Source organism: Lithobates pipiens, unplaced genomic scaffold, assembly GCF_037356315.1.
Source record: "Lithobates pipiens isolate NorthernLeopardFrog02 unplaced genomic scaffold, aLitPip1_a1.2 Scaffold_8, whole genome shotgun sequence".
NCBI classification, from domain to species: domain Eukaryota; kingdom Metazoa; phylum Chordata; class Amphibia; order Anura; family Ranidae; genus Lithobates; species Lithobates pipiens.
Window position 1 is genome coordinate 624,453,865 of NW_027507903.1, and position 17,088 is coordinate 624,470,952.

At 43.6% G+C, this 17,088-nt stretch overlaps 1 protein-coding gene across 1 annotated transcript; it reads left to right on the forward strand.

Moving 5' to 3' along the window:
* The first annotated feature begins 328 nt into the window (after nt 1-328).
* Nucleotides 329-13,265, forward strand: LOC143963933 (olfactory receptor 11L1-like). The gene is made up of 2 exons (XM_077473664.1): nt 329-497; nt 11,423-13,265. The coding sequence occupies exon 2, from the start codon at nt 11,426-11,428 to the stop codon at nt 12,371-12,373; it is 948 nt and encodes a 315-aa protein (XP_077329790.1). The 5' UTR covers nt 329-497; nt 11,423-11,425; the 3' UTR covers nt 12,374-13,265.
* Nucleotides 13,266-17,088: the final 3,823 nt, after the last annotated feature.

Sequence of the window (17,088 nt, forward strand, 5' to 3'; positions counted from 1 at the left end):
AGTGAGACAAGTTGCCTTGGACAACTTCGCTGCTTCTGAGGTTAATTTAAGGGTAAGTTGCTTTGCAGTGCCTTGGTCACTTGTGTTGTTTTAATTCTCAGTTGCTGGTTTTTAATGTAATCTAATTAATTAAATGGCCATAGCCTAGTCACAAACTTGCTTTAAATCAATGTATATTCTTCTTACAATTCTCCAATCATTTTACCTATTTTGAATACACAGTTAACAAAATAGTTTTGAGGAATAAATAAATAAATAATTAAATAAAAATCTAAATATATTATCCCAACATTAGAAATAATGAGTCCTTGGAAATTATCATGAAGCACTTCCAGTTCCAAGGGATTATATGCAATTTCATTGACTTCTATATAAAGGAGCATCTTTGTGTATGATTAGTCAATTAATCACTGGAGGGCAACCACTTTGTGGTGCACTGAATCACTTTGAGTTTTTATTTTTTGCATTAAATCATTATCAACGGATTATACAATGCTGTAAGTACTTGAGAATACATTTGATATAAATATTTATTACATTGATAAAAGGATTGTTAAAGCCAACCAAACGTCACAATCTGCCTTGAGGTCAGACTGTGCCTGGTCTGTCTTCCTTCATGAAAAAACGAAAAAGACCAGTCTGTGTATTTGCCTTTCATATTTCTGGTCCCTGGGTCATGGTTTGTGGCATGCTCTATGAGGGAATCAGCAACTCCAGATCAGAGGTAAGTATGTGCTTTGTCTTCTTAGCTTTGACCTGAGGCAGGAAGCATGGGGTGGGTAGACGGGCAGATGGACCTTAATTCAGTTTTCAATTTTAGGTCTAAAAAAGTTCATTGAAAAATGAACTGCATCGTTTTTGTTAACTTGTGCAAGAAATGTCTACTTTTTTCCTAAATTAATTAAGCATAGTTTACTAGTTTTTTTTTTTTATTTATTTTTTTTTGTTAGATTGATACACCTATCAGCCATAACATTAAGATCACTGACATGTAAAGTGAATAACATTGATTATCTCATAACAATAGCATCTGAAAGCCTATGGCATATACAGTATTAGACAGCAAATACATTTGTTGTCCTTGAGGTTGATGTAGATAAACCAGAAACAATGGCAATCACAGTGTATTGTGTAATAGCAGACTAGTCAGGATGCCCATGCTGACTCATGTCCACAGCCATAAGCTCCTACAATGGGCACATGAGCGTCATAACTGGATCCCAGAGCAATAAAAGAAGGTGGCCTGGTCTGATAAATCACACTTTCTTTTACATTATGTGAACGGCTGTGTTTGTGTGCATAGCTGATGTGATGCTTTGGGTAATGTTCTTATTGAAAATCTTGAGTTCTGCCAGTCATGTGGATGTTACGTTGACATGCACCATCTACCTAAACATTGTTCCTGACAAAATACACCTTTCATGGAAAAGGTAATCCCTGATAGCAGTGGCCTCTTTCCACATTGCCACACTGCAAAAATGGTTCAGGAATGATATGAGGAACACAACAACGAGTATCTGTGGGATGTACTGGAAGAACATTAAGGCCCCAACTCACAACTTACAAAACTTAAGGGATCTGCCACTGTTGGCTTGGTGTCAGATACCACAGTATACCTTCAGTGGTCTAGGCGCAACCATGCTGCAATGGGTTAGGGCTGCTTAGGTGGAAAAAGGGAGACCTACTCAATATTTGGTGGGTCTTCATAATGTTATAGTTGATTTGTGTATAAATTTAATATCCAATTATTAAGCTCAAACTGCAACTAATAGCATAATTCAAAGAGCAACAGGCTTGTCTACTACAGAGGAGAAAAAAAAAATCCAGCAGCTAACACAATGTTATATTAAGGTTCTTGAGTAGAGCTACTGCTGGGGTCTCAAACTTGGAATTGACATTACTGCTGAGCTGTTGATTTTAACATTATAAGGCCTAGGCTCAAAGGTGTGCCGGAAAAAGGAATGATATAAGAAATGGCATCTTGGCTATTGAACAGGACAAGTGGAACCTGAGACTGCTATTTTCGGTACCCTTTCATCCATTTTTCTATTTTTTTTTTTTTATTGTGTTTTATTTAATTGGTACCAAGCCAAGAGATCTAAATTACATATTGAACCAGTAATTTAAGATGAGCAGTACTAGGCAATTGGAGGGTTCTTCAAGGTCTATTTGTTGAACCAGCAGTGCCAAGGAATCTGGAATCCTTTCAAGATTTCATGTCATGAGACCAAGCACAAAACACTTCATATGTATATTTCAACCAATACACATATGCTTCTTCTCAGCAATGTATAAAATAACCGATAGCTACATACAATATATGACCAAATGTTTGTGGGCACCTTACCTTATTTATGTACTGCAGGCATTTATATAGCACAGACAATTTACGCCACACTTCATATCAATCTCTGCCTTTTAGGAAGTTTACAATCTATCTTATGCCCAGACATACACATATTGGGGCCAATTTAGATAGGAGACAATTAACTCACCAGTAGTGGGTAGAAGATCCACACAAGCACATGAAGAACATACAAACTCCATACAGATAAGGAAAAATGGGACTTTATATGAAACACACCCGTACAATATAATGAATCAATTAATTAAAGATAGCATATTCATTGATAGAAATGGGCATACTAGGCAATACAAATTAATCACAATAAGTAACATACAGAATTAAAATAAACATGTTTGGTAAATCACATAATGGTAAAAATAATTTCATAACATACATCAATAAACCTGAATATTCCATAGTAAAAATGGTGTTATACCCAGATATATATAACATGAATAACATGGTAAGTTGAAGCCATGGTAGTATATAATTGATTCATGATTCTGAAAGCTAGAAATCGCATTGTAAAGCATAACTGCTGTGACATAACATCTGTAAAAATCTTGATGCGTTTCAACTTCCACTCATTAGGAGCAAGTCTATACTGGATATATTTGTAATATAGTATAAATTTAAAATAAATGTAGTAATTAATATAACGGGGAGAGAGGAGGAGCAGAAAATATGATTCCAGCACTCTTACCTATGGGTAGAATCTCTGTTAAAAGCATAGATATTATTATTAATGGCTGGAGGCATTGTGGGGACATCATCACTGGTAGCTGAGGTAATGGCACTGTGGCAACATCATGGCAAGGACTACCACTCAATGAACATCTAGTGAAAAAGAGTCCCCAATCAATGGCTAGAGTTGTGAATGGTGTAGGGCAAGCATGTCCAAAGTCCGGCCCGTGGGCCAAACTCAGTTTTGAATGGCCTGCCTGGTGTGCCACGGGATGAGGGCTGTCAGATGAGCCTGATCTCGACACTGTGAGAAGCTCCGTCAGCTTCAAAAGTGAAATTAAATGCAGGGGAGTGTGCTGTGCTCTCTGCTTCCACCTATAGTGCAGTACCCGGCTGAAATGGCTTTATTCATGTATCTGTGTGTGTGTGTGTGTGTGTGTGTGTGTGTGTGTGTGTGCATGTGTGTGTGTGTGTATGTGTCTGTATGTGTGTGCATGTATGTCTGTATGTATGGGTATGCATGTGTCTGTATGTACGTCTATGCATGTGTCTGTATGTATGTGTGTGCATGTGTCTGTATGTATGTGTATGCATGTGGCTGTATGTGTATGCATGTGTCTGTATGTATGTAAGGTGCATGCGTCTGTATGTATGTGTGTGCATGTGTCTGTATGTCTGTATGTATGTGAATGCTTGTGTATGTATGTGTGTGCATGTGTCTGTATGTATGTCTGTATGTATGTATATGCATGTGTCTGTATGTATGTCTGTATGTATGTGTATGCATGTGTCTGTATGTATGTCTGTATGTATGTGTATGCATTTGTCTGTATGTGTGTGCATGTGTCTGTATGTATGTCTATATGTATCTATGTATTGTATGCATGTGTCTGTATGTATGTGTATGCATGTGTCTGTGTGTGTGTGCATTTGTCTGTATGTGTGTGTGCATATGTGTATGTTTCTGCATGTGTCTGTGTGTACCATCAGAACTGCATCATTATTTTACCATCAGAAATGTTTTTGTGGGGCTTGTGTGTGTGATAGCAGCCAGGACTGCTGCTCCTCTGAAAAGCAATTCATACACAGATCGCTTTTCAGAGGCATTTGAAGTTGATGAGGCATTATGTTGCCTCCTCACCACCTGTTTTAGGCCCGTAAATGCAGCATCACTATACCGAAACTGTGCAATCCACACAGTTGCGGGGTAGTTGCAGTGCAGGCCCATTCACCCTGGGTATACCTCCAGCTGCAGCCACAGCATGTGTACACCCCCAGCTGCTCCCTCTGCAGCTAAAGTTGGGGGTGGTAAAAACAGCTTAACCATGTGGTTTTACTGCCCCTCCAACCTGACATGTGAACAAGCCCTTGGTTCACATCTGTGTGGCTGCGTGTAAGGCAGCCCATTCATTTCAATGTGCTTCCCTACAAACAAAAATGCAGGGAAAGAAGTCTCCAAGCTTTTTTTTAATTTATTTTTTAAATTGCACTGCACCAAAAGCCACCCGACCACGTTTTTCAATGTGTGGGGTACCATTAAGAATTAACAGTACCCCTAAAGAGCAGAGCATTCCTCTGTTTGTCATGAACAAGAGCGACAAAAGCAAGAGAATTCTTGTTGGGCAGTGCATTAGTGCTCGGACCGACACACTCAGACCAAATTTTAATGGTTCAAAGAATGTCATGCAAAATGGTCGGCCCTCACACATGTTCACTTCATCAAATCTGGCCCTCTGTGAAAAAAGTTTGGACACCCCTGGTGTAGGGTATATGCCGATATGGCTTCTATAAAAGGGATGGAGATATTTGTTCTTTAAGCCCTTGTACACATGGTCGGATTTTGTCCAACGGATTTTGTCCAAAACTGGTGTTGCATACACACAGTCGGACAAAGTTGTCGGAAAATCCGATCATTCAGAACGTGATGACATTATTTCATTACGACGGGACTACGTTCAGGCTAGTAGCCAATAGCTTTGGTCTAGGAATTTGATCTGAGCATGCATGGCACTTTGTACAATCGGAATTCTCTACAAACGATCGGACAAAGTCGGATCATGTTGTCGGAAAATTTCACAGCCCTGCTCTAAAACTTTGTCGGTCGGATACTACGATGGAAACAGTCTGATGGAGCCCACACATGGCCGGATTATCTGACAACACAGTCCGATCGGACACTTTCCGTCGGAATGTCCGACCATGTGTACAAGGGCTAATAGTCATTGCCTCATATAAAGTTCCAACATTCTTTTTTCTTTATATCCATACAGATAATGTCCTGGTGCGCAGATGTGCTGATCACCAAGCCACTGTTCTGTTCACCTACACTGTTACAAAAGCCCAGCCAAATTTATGATTGCGTGTGTTTCCAGTGAAGAATACTCTTAATGCTACAGCAAAGACATCTTAGATGTGCACTTCCAACCTTGTGATAACAGTTTGGGGAAGGTCCATTTGTGTCCCATCATATCTGTGCTCCTGTGTTCAAAACCAGCTCCATAAAGACTTGGTTAGATGTGTTCGGTGAAAAGGAATGCATGTGGTCTAAAAAATGATGAGATGCGGCCCCTCGCGCTACTAAATGAATATTAACAAAGTAGCTAAGTGACGGTGAATGAAATCGCTGCTAAATCTAAAGTGTACACAGTGCACAAAACAATAATAAAAATGAATAAAGTGATCAGCGCAAAATCACTTTATTCATTTTTAATGCATGTGGCCTGCACAGAGCCCTGACCTCAACCCTACTGAATACCTTTGGAATGATTTTGAATGCCAACTATGAGTGAGGTCTTTTTATCCAATATCAGTACTTGACCTCACAAATGATCTTATGGCCTAATAGACATATAATCCCACAGACATCTTCCAAAATCTTGGGGAAAGCCTTCCCAGAAGAGTGTAGGCTTTCTTAACTGCAAATAAGGAATTATGGGGGACAATGTTATATTAATTCTGGTGATTTTGAAATAGGATGTCCCAGATTAATAACTAGAACCTATATGGGCCCCAGTGCAATCCACGAAGGGCACTCTTGACCCCCCTCTTCCCGTAAAAGCCCAGGCCCCTTCCAATTGATCCTGGGGCCCTTTACTCCCATCACAGGGCCCTTTATTATGGTCCTTCTTGCTGTCTTGGGTAAGGTTGCCACCTTTTCATCAAGCCAAACCTGAAATCTTTAGTGGCGTATGACAATCAATTTTTTTGTAGTATACAATATACATATATTTTGTGATTAAAGTACAGTACATCTGAAAAGTTTCCCTTTACATCTGAATCTGCAGTTTACTCTTTACATCTGGGACTGCAGAGTTTCCCTTTACATCTGAATCCGCAGAGTTTCCCTTTACATCTGAATCCGCAGAGTTCCCCTTTACATCTGAATCTGCAGAGTTACCCTTACATCTGAACTTGAAGAGTTCCCTTACACTGTAAAGGGATACTCTGCAGACACAGATGTCAGAGAGATCTCTGGGGACTCTAATTTAATCACTTAAGGACCAAACTTCTTTCTGAGATGTGTTGTTTATAAGTTAAAAACAGTTTTTTGCTAGAAAATTACTTATAACCCCCAAACATTGTAAAAACAATTTCTAAGCCCTTGTACACACAGTTGGACATTACGACTGAAAATGTCCGATCGGACCGTGTTGTCGGATAATCCATCTGTGTGTGGGCTCCATCGGACTGTTTCTGTCGGAATATCCGACGGACAAAATTTTAGAGCTGGGCTATAAAACTTTCCGACAACATGATCTGATCGGACTTTGTCCAATTGTGTGTAGAGAATTCCGATCAGAAAAAGTGCCACGCATGCTCAGATCAAATTCCTAGACCAAAGCTATTGGCTACTAGCCTGAACATAGTCCCATCGTAACGAAATAATGTCATCACGTTACGTATGATCGGATTTTCCGACAACTTTGTCCGACCGTGTGTATGCAACACAAGTTTCGGACAAAATCGTTGTCGGAATGTCCGACCGTGTGTGCAAGGGCTAACACCCTAGAGAATAAAATGGCGGTTGCAATACTTTCTGTCACACTGTATTTGCGCAGTGCTCTTACAAGCGCACTTTTTTTAATTAAAAAATAAGACAACAATAAAGTTAGCGCAATTTTTATTTATATTGTGAAAGATAATGTTACACTGAGTCAATTTATACCCAACATTTCCCGCTTCAAAATTGCGTCCGCTCGTAAAATGGCGACAAAAAAAATCTCTATAGGCGACATTTAAAAAATTCTACAGGTTGAATGTTTTGAGTTACAGAGGAGGTCTAGGGCTAGAATTATTTATCTTGCTCTACCGATCGTAGACATATGTAGTTTGAACTCTGTTTTCATATGTGGGCACTACTCACGTATGCCTTCGCTTCTGCACGTGAGCTCGGCGGGATGGGGTGTGTTTAAAACATTTTTTTATTATTATTTGTTTTACCTTTTATTTTTTATGTTGACACCATTCTTTTAAAAAAAAAAAAAATATTTCACTTTTATTCCTATTACAAGGAATGTAAACATTCCTTGTAATAGAAAAAAAAATCATGACAGGACCTCTTAAATATGAGATCTGGGGTCAAAAAGACCTAAAATAAATAAAAAAATGGCCCTTTAAGAGCAAAAGGGCAGAAGTGACATCTTGACATCACTTCTGCCTTGCAATTGTATGGAGATGGGTGTGGGCCATCTTCCCCTCACTCACCTCTATACCACAAAGGAGAAAGGATCCGATCGCCATTGCCGAAGGCTCTGGTGAGCAGCGGAGGGGACCGGAGCATGGCGGGAGGGGGGCCCTCTCCCACCGCCAATAAAAGTAATCTTGCGGTGAATCCACTGCAGAGACCACTATTATCGGAAACTGGACGGCCGACTGAACAAGAGGATATCGGCGTTATGGCAGCTAGCTGCTGCCATAACAATGGTATTCCTCTTCAAAGATAGGACGTATATGGGCATGTGGCGGTCCGGAAGTGGTTAAGAGCAAACACAGAGAACTCATATGTAAGGAGGGAACTTTCATGTAAGAAGTGCTCCAGACTCTGGTGTAAAAGGGAACTGTAAGGGGGGTCTCTGGTAACCAAAGCCATCACTTACATCAGAGCTCCCAGCACTCCCTTTTAACCAACATACCAAATCACGTACCTGTACGTCATTTAACTTCAAGTGTAGGGATGAGCTTCGAGTCGAACTCATATTCGACTCGAACATTGCCTGTTCGCCTGTTCGGCAAGAAAGTGAACAATTTGGGGTGTCCGTGGCAAATTTGAAAAGCCGCGGAACACCCTGTACAAGTCTATGGGAGAAATCTAAAGTGCTAATTTTAAAGACTAATATGCAAGTTATTGTCCTAAAAAGTGTCTGGGGACCCGGATCCTGCCCCGGTGGACATTTATCAATGCAAAAAAAGTTTTAAAAACGGACGTTTTTTCAGGAGCAGTGATTTTAATAATGCTTAAAGTGAACAATAAAAGTGTAATATTCCTTTAAATTTCATACCTGGGGGGTGTCTATAGTATGCCTGTAAAGGGGCACATGTTTCCCATGCTTAGAACTGTCCCTGCACAAAGTGTAATTTCTGCAGGAAAAAAAGTCATTTAAAATCACTCGCGGCTATAATGAATTATCGACTCCCATAATACAGAGAACACTCATTGAAAGTCATTGATAAAAAAAAAGCGCGGGTTCCCCCAAATTCAATTACCAAGCCCTTCAGGTCTGGTATGGATATTAAGGGGAAGCCCGTGTCAATTTTTTTTAAAATGACGGGGTTCCCCCTAAATATCCATACCAGACCCTTTATCCGAGCACGCAATCTGGCAGGCCGCTGGAAAAGAAGGGGGGATGAGAGAGCGCCCCCCCCTCCTGAACAGTACCAGGCCACATGCCCTCAACATTGGGAGGATCTTTTGGGGTCCCCCCAAAGCACCATGTCCCTATGTTGATGAGGACAAGGGCCTCATTCCCAGAACCCTGGACGGTGGTTGTGGGGGTCTGTGGGCTTGGGTGCTTATCAGAATCTGGGAGCCAGATCCCTCCCCCCCTGTTTGAAATGGTAAGGGGGTACAAAAGTACCCCTCCCATTTCACAAAGAAAGTGTAAAAGAATGTTAAAAAAGACAAACACACTTTGGAAAAAGTCCTTTATTAAAAGAAAAAAAAAAAGGATTCCAGTGGTGGTAATCCACTCTTGCTATCCAGCGACAGGTGATCATCTCTCCGGGGTCCAGCGATGGCTGATCTGATCCAGCGACGGGTGATCTCTCCATCCAGCGCAGCGTATCCATCCATCCTTCCTCTGTCTCCACTGGCGGCCTGACATTTCTTATGAGGAGGGAGGGGCCACCCGTCACCTGACCCAGCCCCCTCTGACGCAAGTTTCTGTTCAATTGTTGTTACAAGCAGTGGGAGGTGATGCCCCCCCCCACCTTCAGCCATTTGCCGGGCTCTCCCGTCATACCTGGAGACAAGAGCGACCAGCCAGCACATCTGCCGGCTGGCCGGAGACTCAAAGAAAGCTGGACCTTTGATCAGGTCTTGGATGTAGTAACCCGGAAGCAACTTCATGACATCACTTCCAGATTACTGGGGTCTTGAAGGCGCCAGTTTCCGAAAATTGAACAGTTTCAAAAACACAGATCTTGGTGCTTTGAATACTTTCAAGTGCAATGGATGGATTTGGGGTCTTATAGATAACAACACCTGTCACGTGCCTATTGCTGTCACAAGAGATGTTTACATACCTTGTGACAGCAATAAAGGTGATAAAAAAAGAAATAAAGCAAATGTGTAAAAATAAAAAAATGATATAAACAAATCATTTAAAAAAAAATATCTTAAAGTGCCCCCCCCCCCGTGCTAGTGTGCAAATAGCGAATGTGTATGTTGGTCCTGAATGCACACAAACCGTGATCACCCCCACACATGTGAGGTATCACCGCAAATGTGAGATCATGGACAGTAATTCTAGCACTAGACCTGCTCTGTACATCTAAAGTTGTAACCTGAAAAGGCTTTTAAAGCTTCACCTATGGATAGTAAAATTCACTGCTGTTGTGCGGACATGCACAATTTTAAAGCGTGACATGTTTGGTATTTATTTACTAGACGTGACCTCAATTTTTATATTTTACTAAAAAATGTATTGTGTTTTTTTGCATTCAAATTTAAAAAAGTGTATTTTTTTTATTTTTTTACCAAAAACTGCATTTGAAAACCCACTGCACAGATACCGTATGACATAAATTGAAAACCCACAAATTTATTCTCTAAGGCCTCTGCTTTAAAAAAATATATATAATGTTTGGGGGTTCTAACTAATTTTCTAGCAAAACAAAACTTATTTTTACATGTAAAAAAAAGTGCCAGAAAATGGCTGGTACTGGTTAAGCAAGGTTCTCAGAGCCCCCCCCCCCCCATACTTTGTAGATCAGAGAGTTCTCCCTTACATCAGCTCAAAGCATTCCCCTTTAAAGTGGAAGTAAACTCCCCTATCATTTTCAGCCAAGTAAGCTGCCATCTTTGCCTCTGTTTAATCTTCAACTGCTATGGTGCTGCACATGTGATTCGTTATGACACCAGCCATTGGATGGTTTGATAGTTTGGCTGAGAGCACAGCCAATGTGCAGTTAGCATTCCCGGCATGCCTTTTTTTTTAACTGTTTAAATCGATAGGTTTACTTCCACTTTAATCAGAGGTCCCAGAGCACCCCTTACATTAGAGTTCTCTGAGCCCCCCTTAAATCAGTGTCTGCAGAGCCCCCCTTAAATGAGATCCTGCATAGTGTCTCTTACATCAGTCTGTTGAGCTCCCCTTACACCAGCATCCACAAAGCGCCCCTTACATCAGAATATGCTAAACCCCACTTACATCAGAATCTGCAGAGCCCCCTTAAATAAGAGTACACAGAGAGCCCCTTACATCAGAGTCTGCAGAGTAACAATTACATCAGAGTCCACAGAGCGCCCTTTACATCAGAGTTTGCACAGTCTCCCTTACTTGAGAGTCTGCAGAGCCCCCCCTTACATCTGAATCGCTGGCTCTGGGTTGTAAAAGAGACATTCGCAGCTCAGAGCCCTGCAACGGCTGGGAAGACACAGTCTGGGCTCTTGGGGCGGGTGGGGCCCCCAACACTGGTGGAAATCCAGGTCCCAGTAGCAAGTGCAACCTTTGTGACCCTGGTAGTTCTGCCACTGGGATGTCCAACAAGCTTATGTAGTTGAGATGGTCAAATCCCTACAAGCCTTTGATCATGTGGTGTATGGCTTATGGCACGTTTAACATTTTATATACCTTTTCTAAATATTCAAGCACAAATTAGTTAGGATTACCTAATTATTATTATTTTTTTCCTCTAAACAAAGCTGTTTCTTTTTTTGTGTTTTCTCTTCAGGGTATGGAGGAGAAAAATGTGTCCCGTATTACCACGATCCACCTATTAGGACTTCAGACTCCACACAGTATAACATTTCTAATCTTTTTTCTTTTCCTTTTAATTTATTGTTTGACAATAAGTGGAAACCTCCTGATCATCACATTGGTGTCCTACAGCAAATCCCTCCATTCTCCCATGTACTTCTTCCTCACCCAGCTGTCTCTATCAGATATCTTACTGGTAACCGACATTCTTCCTAACACACTTCATACTGTTTTGATGAAAGGGATCATAATATCATTTTCTGATTGCATCTCCCAGTTGTTTTTTTTTGTTGTTTCTGAAGGTCTTGAGTGTCTTCTTCTGACAGTGATGTGTTATGACAGATATGTGGCCATCTGTAAACCATTACATTATACTTTATTAATGAACTTCCAGCTCTGCTGGTTGATGATTATCACATGTTGGGTGTTAAGTCTTTTAGTAGGATTGATTACCACTTTAACAGTATCACAATTGGATTTTTGTGGTCCCAATATTGTTGATCACTTTTTCTGTGATCTTGATCCAGTCATACAACTTTCCTGTTCTGATATTGCTAATGTTCTACTTGAAGTGACAATAATGAATTTTGTTCTTGCTGTCACCCCTTTCTTTATTATTATTATATCATATGTTTATATTATAATCACCATTTTTAAAATTCCATCCATTACCGGCAGGCAAAAAGTTTTTTCAACATGCAGCTCCCACCTGACTATTGTTTGCATTTATTATGGTACCATAGTGGGTGTTTATTTGGTACCAAGTAGAGGACACTCAGGGGGCATCACTAAATTCTTGTCCATACTGTACACTGTGGTCACCCCACTGATGAATCCAATTATATACAGCCTGAGGAATAAGGACTTACAAAAAGCTGTAGCTAAAATCATCAACCACGGTATGCAATTGCATGCCAGTAAATAGTTATAAAATAATAATTTAGTGAGTTTAAATTGAAATTGGATTTCAGATCTTGATATCAAAGATGAAATCTATAAGGCTCGATTCACACTAATGCATTTTTTGATGCTTTTGCTTTTTTGCAGAAACGCATACATTTTTTTAACATGGAACACGTTCACATCAATGTATTTTAGTTTTAGTGTGTGTTTCCCACTGACAGCTGAAAGTAAAACAAAAACATTTGCCGGCTAAAAAAAATGCACTGAAAAGAAGAGTGCCCCCCCCCAAAAAAAACCCTACCAGGCCATTCGGGATGGTAGGGATTTGGAGGGGACATGCCAACATTTTAAAAAAAATGGCATGCTGTCACCCCCAAAAATCCATACCAGACCCTTAACCCAAGCATGCAGCCTGGCAGGTCAGGAAAGGGAGGGGACGAGCAAGCACCCCCCTCCTGAACCATACCAGGATGCATGTCCTTATCATGGGGGCCCCCTCTCGCTAAAGCACCTTGTCCCCATGTTGATGGGGACACGGGCCTTCTCCCCACAACCCTGGCCAGTGGTTGTGGGAGTCTGTGGGTGGGGGGTTTATCCGAATCAAGAAGCCCCCTTTAACAAGAGGGCCCCCAGATCCAAGCCCTACTTATGTGACTGTGTATTGGGTACATTGTACCCCTGTGAAAAGGAGGGGAAAGGTAGGCGCTGCTCTTATTAAGAGGTGACCTAAAACCTCTAAATATTTGAGGGGTGTGTGTCAAGGGTGCATTTAGTGCAAAAAGTGACAAAAATAAATATTTGTATATTCACAAAAATCCTACTGTGTATAAAAAAGTCCAATAAAGTGACAATGTGCTCCTTCAAATTGTTCTGTGCTTCTTGGAAAACAGTGTCCCATAAGAAACACACTCACTGCTATTATTTACCCCACAATGAGGTATTTCACCTTCACAGTATGAGCCACTGTATAGCCCGTGGAGTGGGAGGAAACTTCCTGCCCTATGTTCTCCAAGTGCTTCCTTGTCTGAAATGTAAGTGGTCTTCTCACTGTTAACCTCTTAGATGTTGCCCACATGTAGAGAGAAAAGAGACTCCATAGTGTGATACTGTACAAATATCCAAAAATGTATTAATAATACTGATGGGTACTAACATTTAATAAAAATCATTAAAAGCGAAAACAGTGTTTAAAAACAGGAAACCGGAGTGATCTGCGCTCCACGACTTGAATCCTGAAGGGATGCAATGACACTGTATAGTCTAACCATACGCGTTTCGTCAATGGGACGTCATCTGGAGCGGTGCCACCTTGCTACACCATCTAGTTTTTATATGGTATGAGGTGTGTCCTAAATTGATGGCCATGTGACCGGGCCCATTTTTGGTTAGTCCAGGATTCGGCATTGGCAGATGCTATTGCTAGTAGTGTGGTTTAAAATACCAATAGACAACACTACTCCGCAACATTACAAGAGGTAATTTTAAAAGGACTATCTAACTCTAAGTTGTAACGGACACACCGCATAATACCAAAATACATATCATAATTAAGGATGAACTGTCTGTTCGAGTCGAACATGAGTTCGACTCGAACATTGGCTGTTCGCCCGTTTGCCGAATAGCGAACAATTCGGGGGGTTCGCGGCTAATTGGAAAGCCGCTGAACACCTTTTAAGGCCACGTACACACGCGCGGACTGTTTGCCCAACCTTGTTCGTCAAACAGTTTCGGCAAACAGTCCGCTCAAAATTTGCATGAGCGGACTTGCCCACGCACGAACGGACTGTTTCAGCGAACTGTTTGCCAAACAGTTCGCTCAACTTTTGAAATGAACGGACTCGCCCACGTAAGGAGGAGGCAAATCCGCCCATTTCGAGCGCGTGTACAGGTAGGCAGGGCCCGCGAAGGAGACGTCGCGGGCTCCGCCGCCTGGAATGGGCTTAAAGGGGAACCCCAACGCCGAAAAAAATCGGCGTGGGGGTTCCCCCCAAAGTCCACACCAGACCCTTGTCCGAGCACGCTACCCGGCCGTACCAGGCCGCGTGCCCTCAACATGGGGGGGTGCTTTGGGGAAGGGGGGGCCGCGCGGCCCCCCCACCCCAAAGCACCTTGTCCCCATGTTGATGAGGACAAGGGCCTCTTCCCGACAACCCTGGCCGTTGGTTGTCGGGGTCTGCGGGCGGGGGGCTTATCGGAATCCGGGAGCCCCCTTTAAGAAGGGGGCCCCCGGATACCGGCCCCCCACCCTATGTGAATGAGTATGGGGTACAATGTACCCCTACCCATTCACCTGTGAAATAAAGTACAAAAAAAAACACAACACAGGGAAAAAATATTTTATTGCACAGCTCCGGGGGTCTTCTCGCCGGACTCCTCCGCTATCTGTGTGTAGCTCTTTTGCTAGCGGAGGAGTCCGGCTTTCTTCCTCCCCGCCGCCGGCCTCTTCTCCCGACTTCGGGGGTCTTGTCCCCCTCTTCGGTTCTTCTGCCGGGCCACCGCGCCTTCTTGTAGCTCTTTTACAGGCGGTGGCCCGGTCTTCTGTCGCCGCTGTCGTCGCCGCCGCCGCCGCTGCCGCCGCCGCCGCCGCCTTCCGTTCTTGTTCTTCTTCTTGTTCTTCTTCTTCTTCTCCTGGAGATGTTGACTCGACGAGCTCTCCGGCCGGAATGCCAGAGCCGCGCTGTGCGGCCACTTATATAGTGACAATGGGGCGGTGTCACATGGTATATGTCACATGGGTTGGTCACATGGGTTGATGTCACATGGGGACTATGACATCGTAAGGGGGCGGGGTCACCATGTGACCAACCCATGTGACATATACCATGTGACACCGCCCCATTGTCACTATATAAGTGACCGCACAGCGCGGCTCTGGCATTCCGGCTGGAGAGAGCGACGTGTCAACATCTCCTGGAGAAGAAGAAGAAGAACAAGAAGAAGAAGAAGAACGGAAGGCGGCGGCGACAGAAGACCGGGCCACCGCCTGTAAAAGAGCTACAAGAAGGCGCGGTGGCCCGGCAGAAGAACCGAAGGCGGCGACAGAAGAACGGAAGGCGGCGGCGACAGAAGACCGGGCCACCGCCTGCAAAAGAGCTACAAGAAGGCGCGGTGGCCCGGCAGAAGAACCGAAGAGGGGGACAAGACCCCCGAAGTCGGGAGAAGAGGCCGGCGGCGGGGAGGAAGAAAGCCGGACTCCTCCGCTAGCAAAAGAGCTACACACAGATAGCGGAGGAGTCCGGCGAGAAGACCCCCGAAGACGGAAGACCCCCGGAGCTGTGCAATAAAATATTTTTTCCCTGTGTTGTGTTTTTTTTTGTACTTTATTTCACAGGTGAATGGGTAGGGGTACATTGTACCCCATACTCATTCACATAGGGTGGGGGGCCGGTATCCGGGGGCCCCCTTCTTAAAGGGGGCTCCCGGATTCCGATAAGCCCCCCGCCCGCAGACCCCGACAACCAACGGCCAGGGTTGTCGGGAAGAGGCCCTTGTCCTCATCAACATGGGGAACAAGGTGCTTTGGGGTGGGGGGGCCGCGCGGCCCCCCTTCCCCAAAGCACCCCCCATGTTGAGGGCACGCGGCCTGGTACGGCTCAGGAGGGGGGGCGCGCTCGCTCGCCCCCCTTTCCTGGCCGGCCGGGTAGCGTGCTCGGACAAGGGTCTGGTGTGGACTTTGGGGGGAACCCCCACGCCGATTTTTTTCAGCGTTGGGGTTCCCCTTTAAGCCCATTCCAGGCGGCGGAGCCCGCGACGTCTCCTTCGCGGGCCCCGCCTACCTGTACACGCGCTCGAAATGGGCGGACTTTCCGAGCGGGAACAGTTTGCTCATTTCGAAAGTAGCCTACACACGGGCGGACTGTTCGCTCAAACACAGTTTCAGCGGACAGTTTTTCGGAATTTCCGAAAGACTTTGTCCGTCCAACTGTCCGCTGAAACTGTCCGCTGAAAGCCCACACACGGGCGGACTGTCCGCCCAAACACTGTTCAGCGGACAAGGTTGGGCGAACAGTCCGCCCGTGTGTACGCAGCCTCAGAGTCTGTGAGAGAAATCAAAAGTGCTAATTTTAAAGGCTGATATGCAAGTTATTGTCATAAAAAGTGTTTGGAGACCCGGGTCCTGCCCCGGGGACATGTATCAATGCAAAAAAATGTCTGTTTTTCTAGGAGCAGTAATTTTAATAATGCTTAAAATGAAACAATAAAAGTGTAATATTCCTTTACATTTCTTACCTGGGGGGTGTCTATAGCATGCCTGTAAAGTGACACATGTTTCCTTTAGTCCCTGCACAAAATGTAATTTCTAAAGGAAAAAAAAGTTATTTAAAAGTACTCATGGCTATAATGAATTGTCGGGTCTTGGCAATACAAATGAAAGTCATTGAAAAACATGGCATGGGGATTCCTCCCAGTCCATTACCAGACCCTTTGGGGGTGACAAAAAAGGTAAAAAAACACACACAGCTTGGCACAAGTCCTTTAATAAAAACAAAACAAAAAAAATTCCAGCAATGTAATCCTTCTATGATCCATGAACGATAGAGCCTCCTCCATAGGAGGCTGGCAGAATGACTCGGTGACGGTTCTTAAATAACCAAGGACGGGGCCACCCGTGACGTGTGGACAGGTGACCCCGCCCCCAACTGATGCAAGGGGGAATCCCGGGGTTACCCAGTGGCATGTATGGGTGACCCCGCCCCCTCTGACGCAACCGGGTTTCTCGTGACACATCAGAGGGGC

Excerpts from the sequence above, each read along its gene's own strand:
- LOC143963933 (XM_077473664.1), top strand. The coding sequence starts at position 11,426 with ATGGAGGAGAAAAATGTGTCCCGTATTACCACGATCCACCTATTAGGA.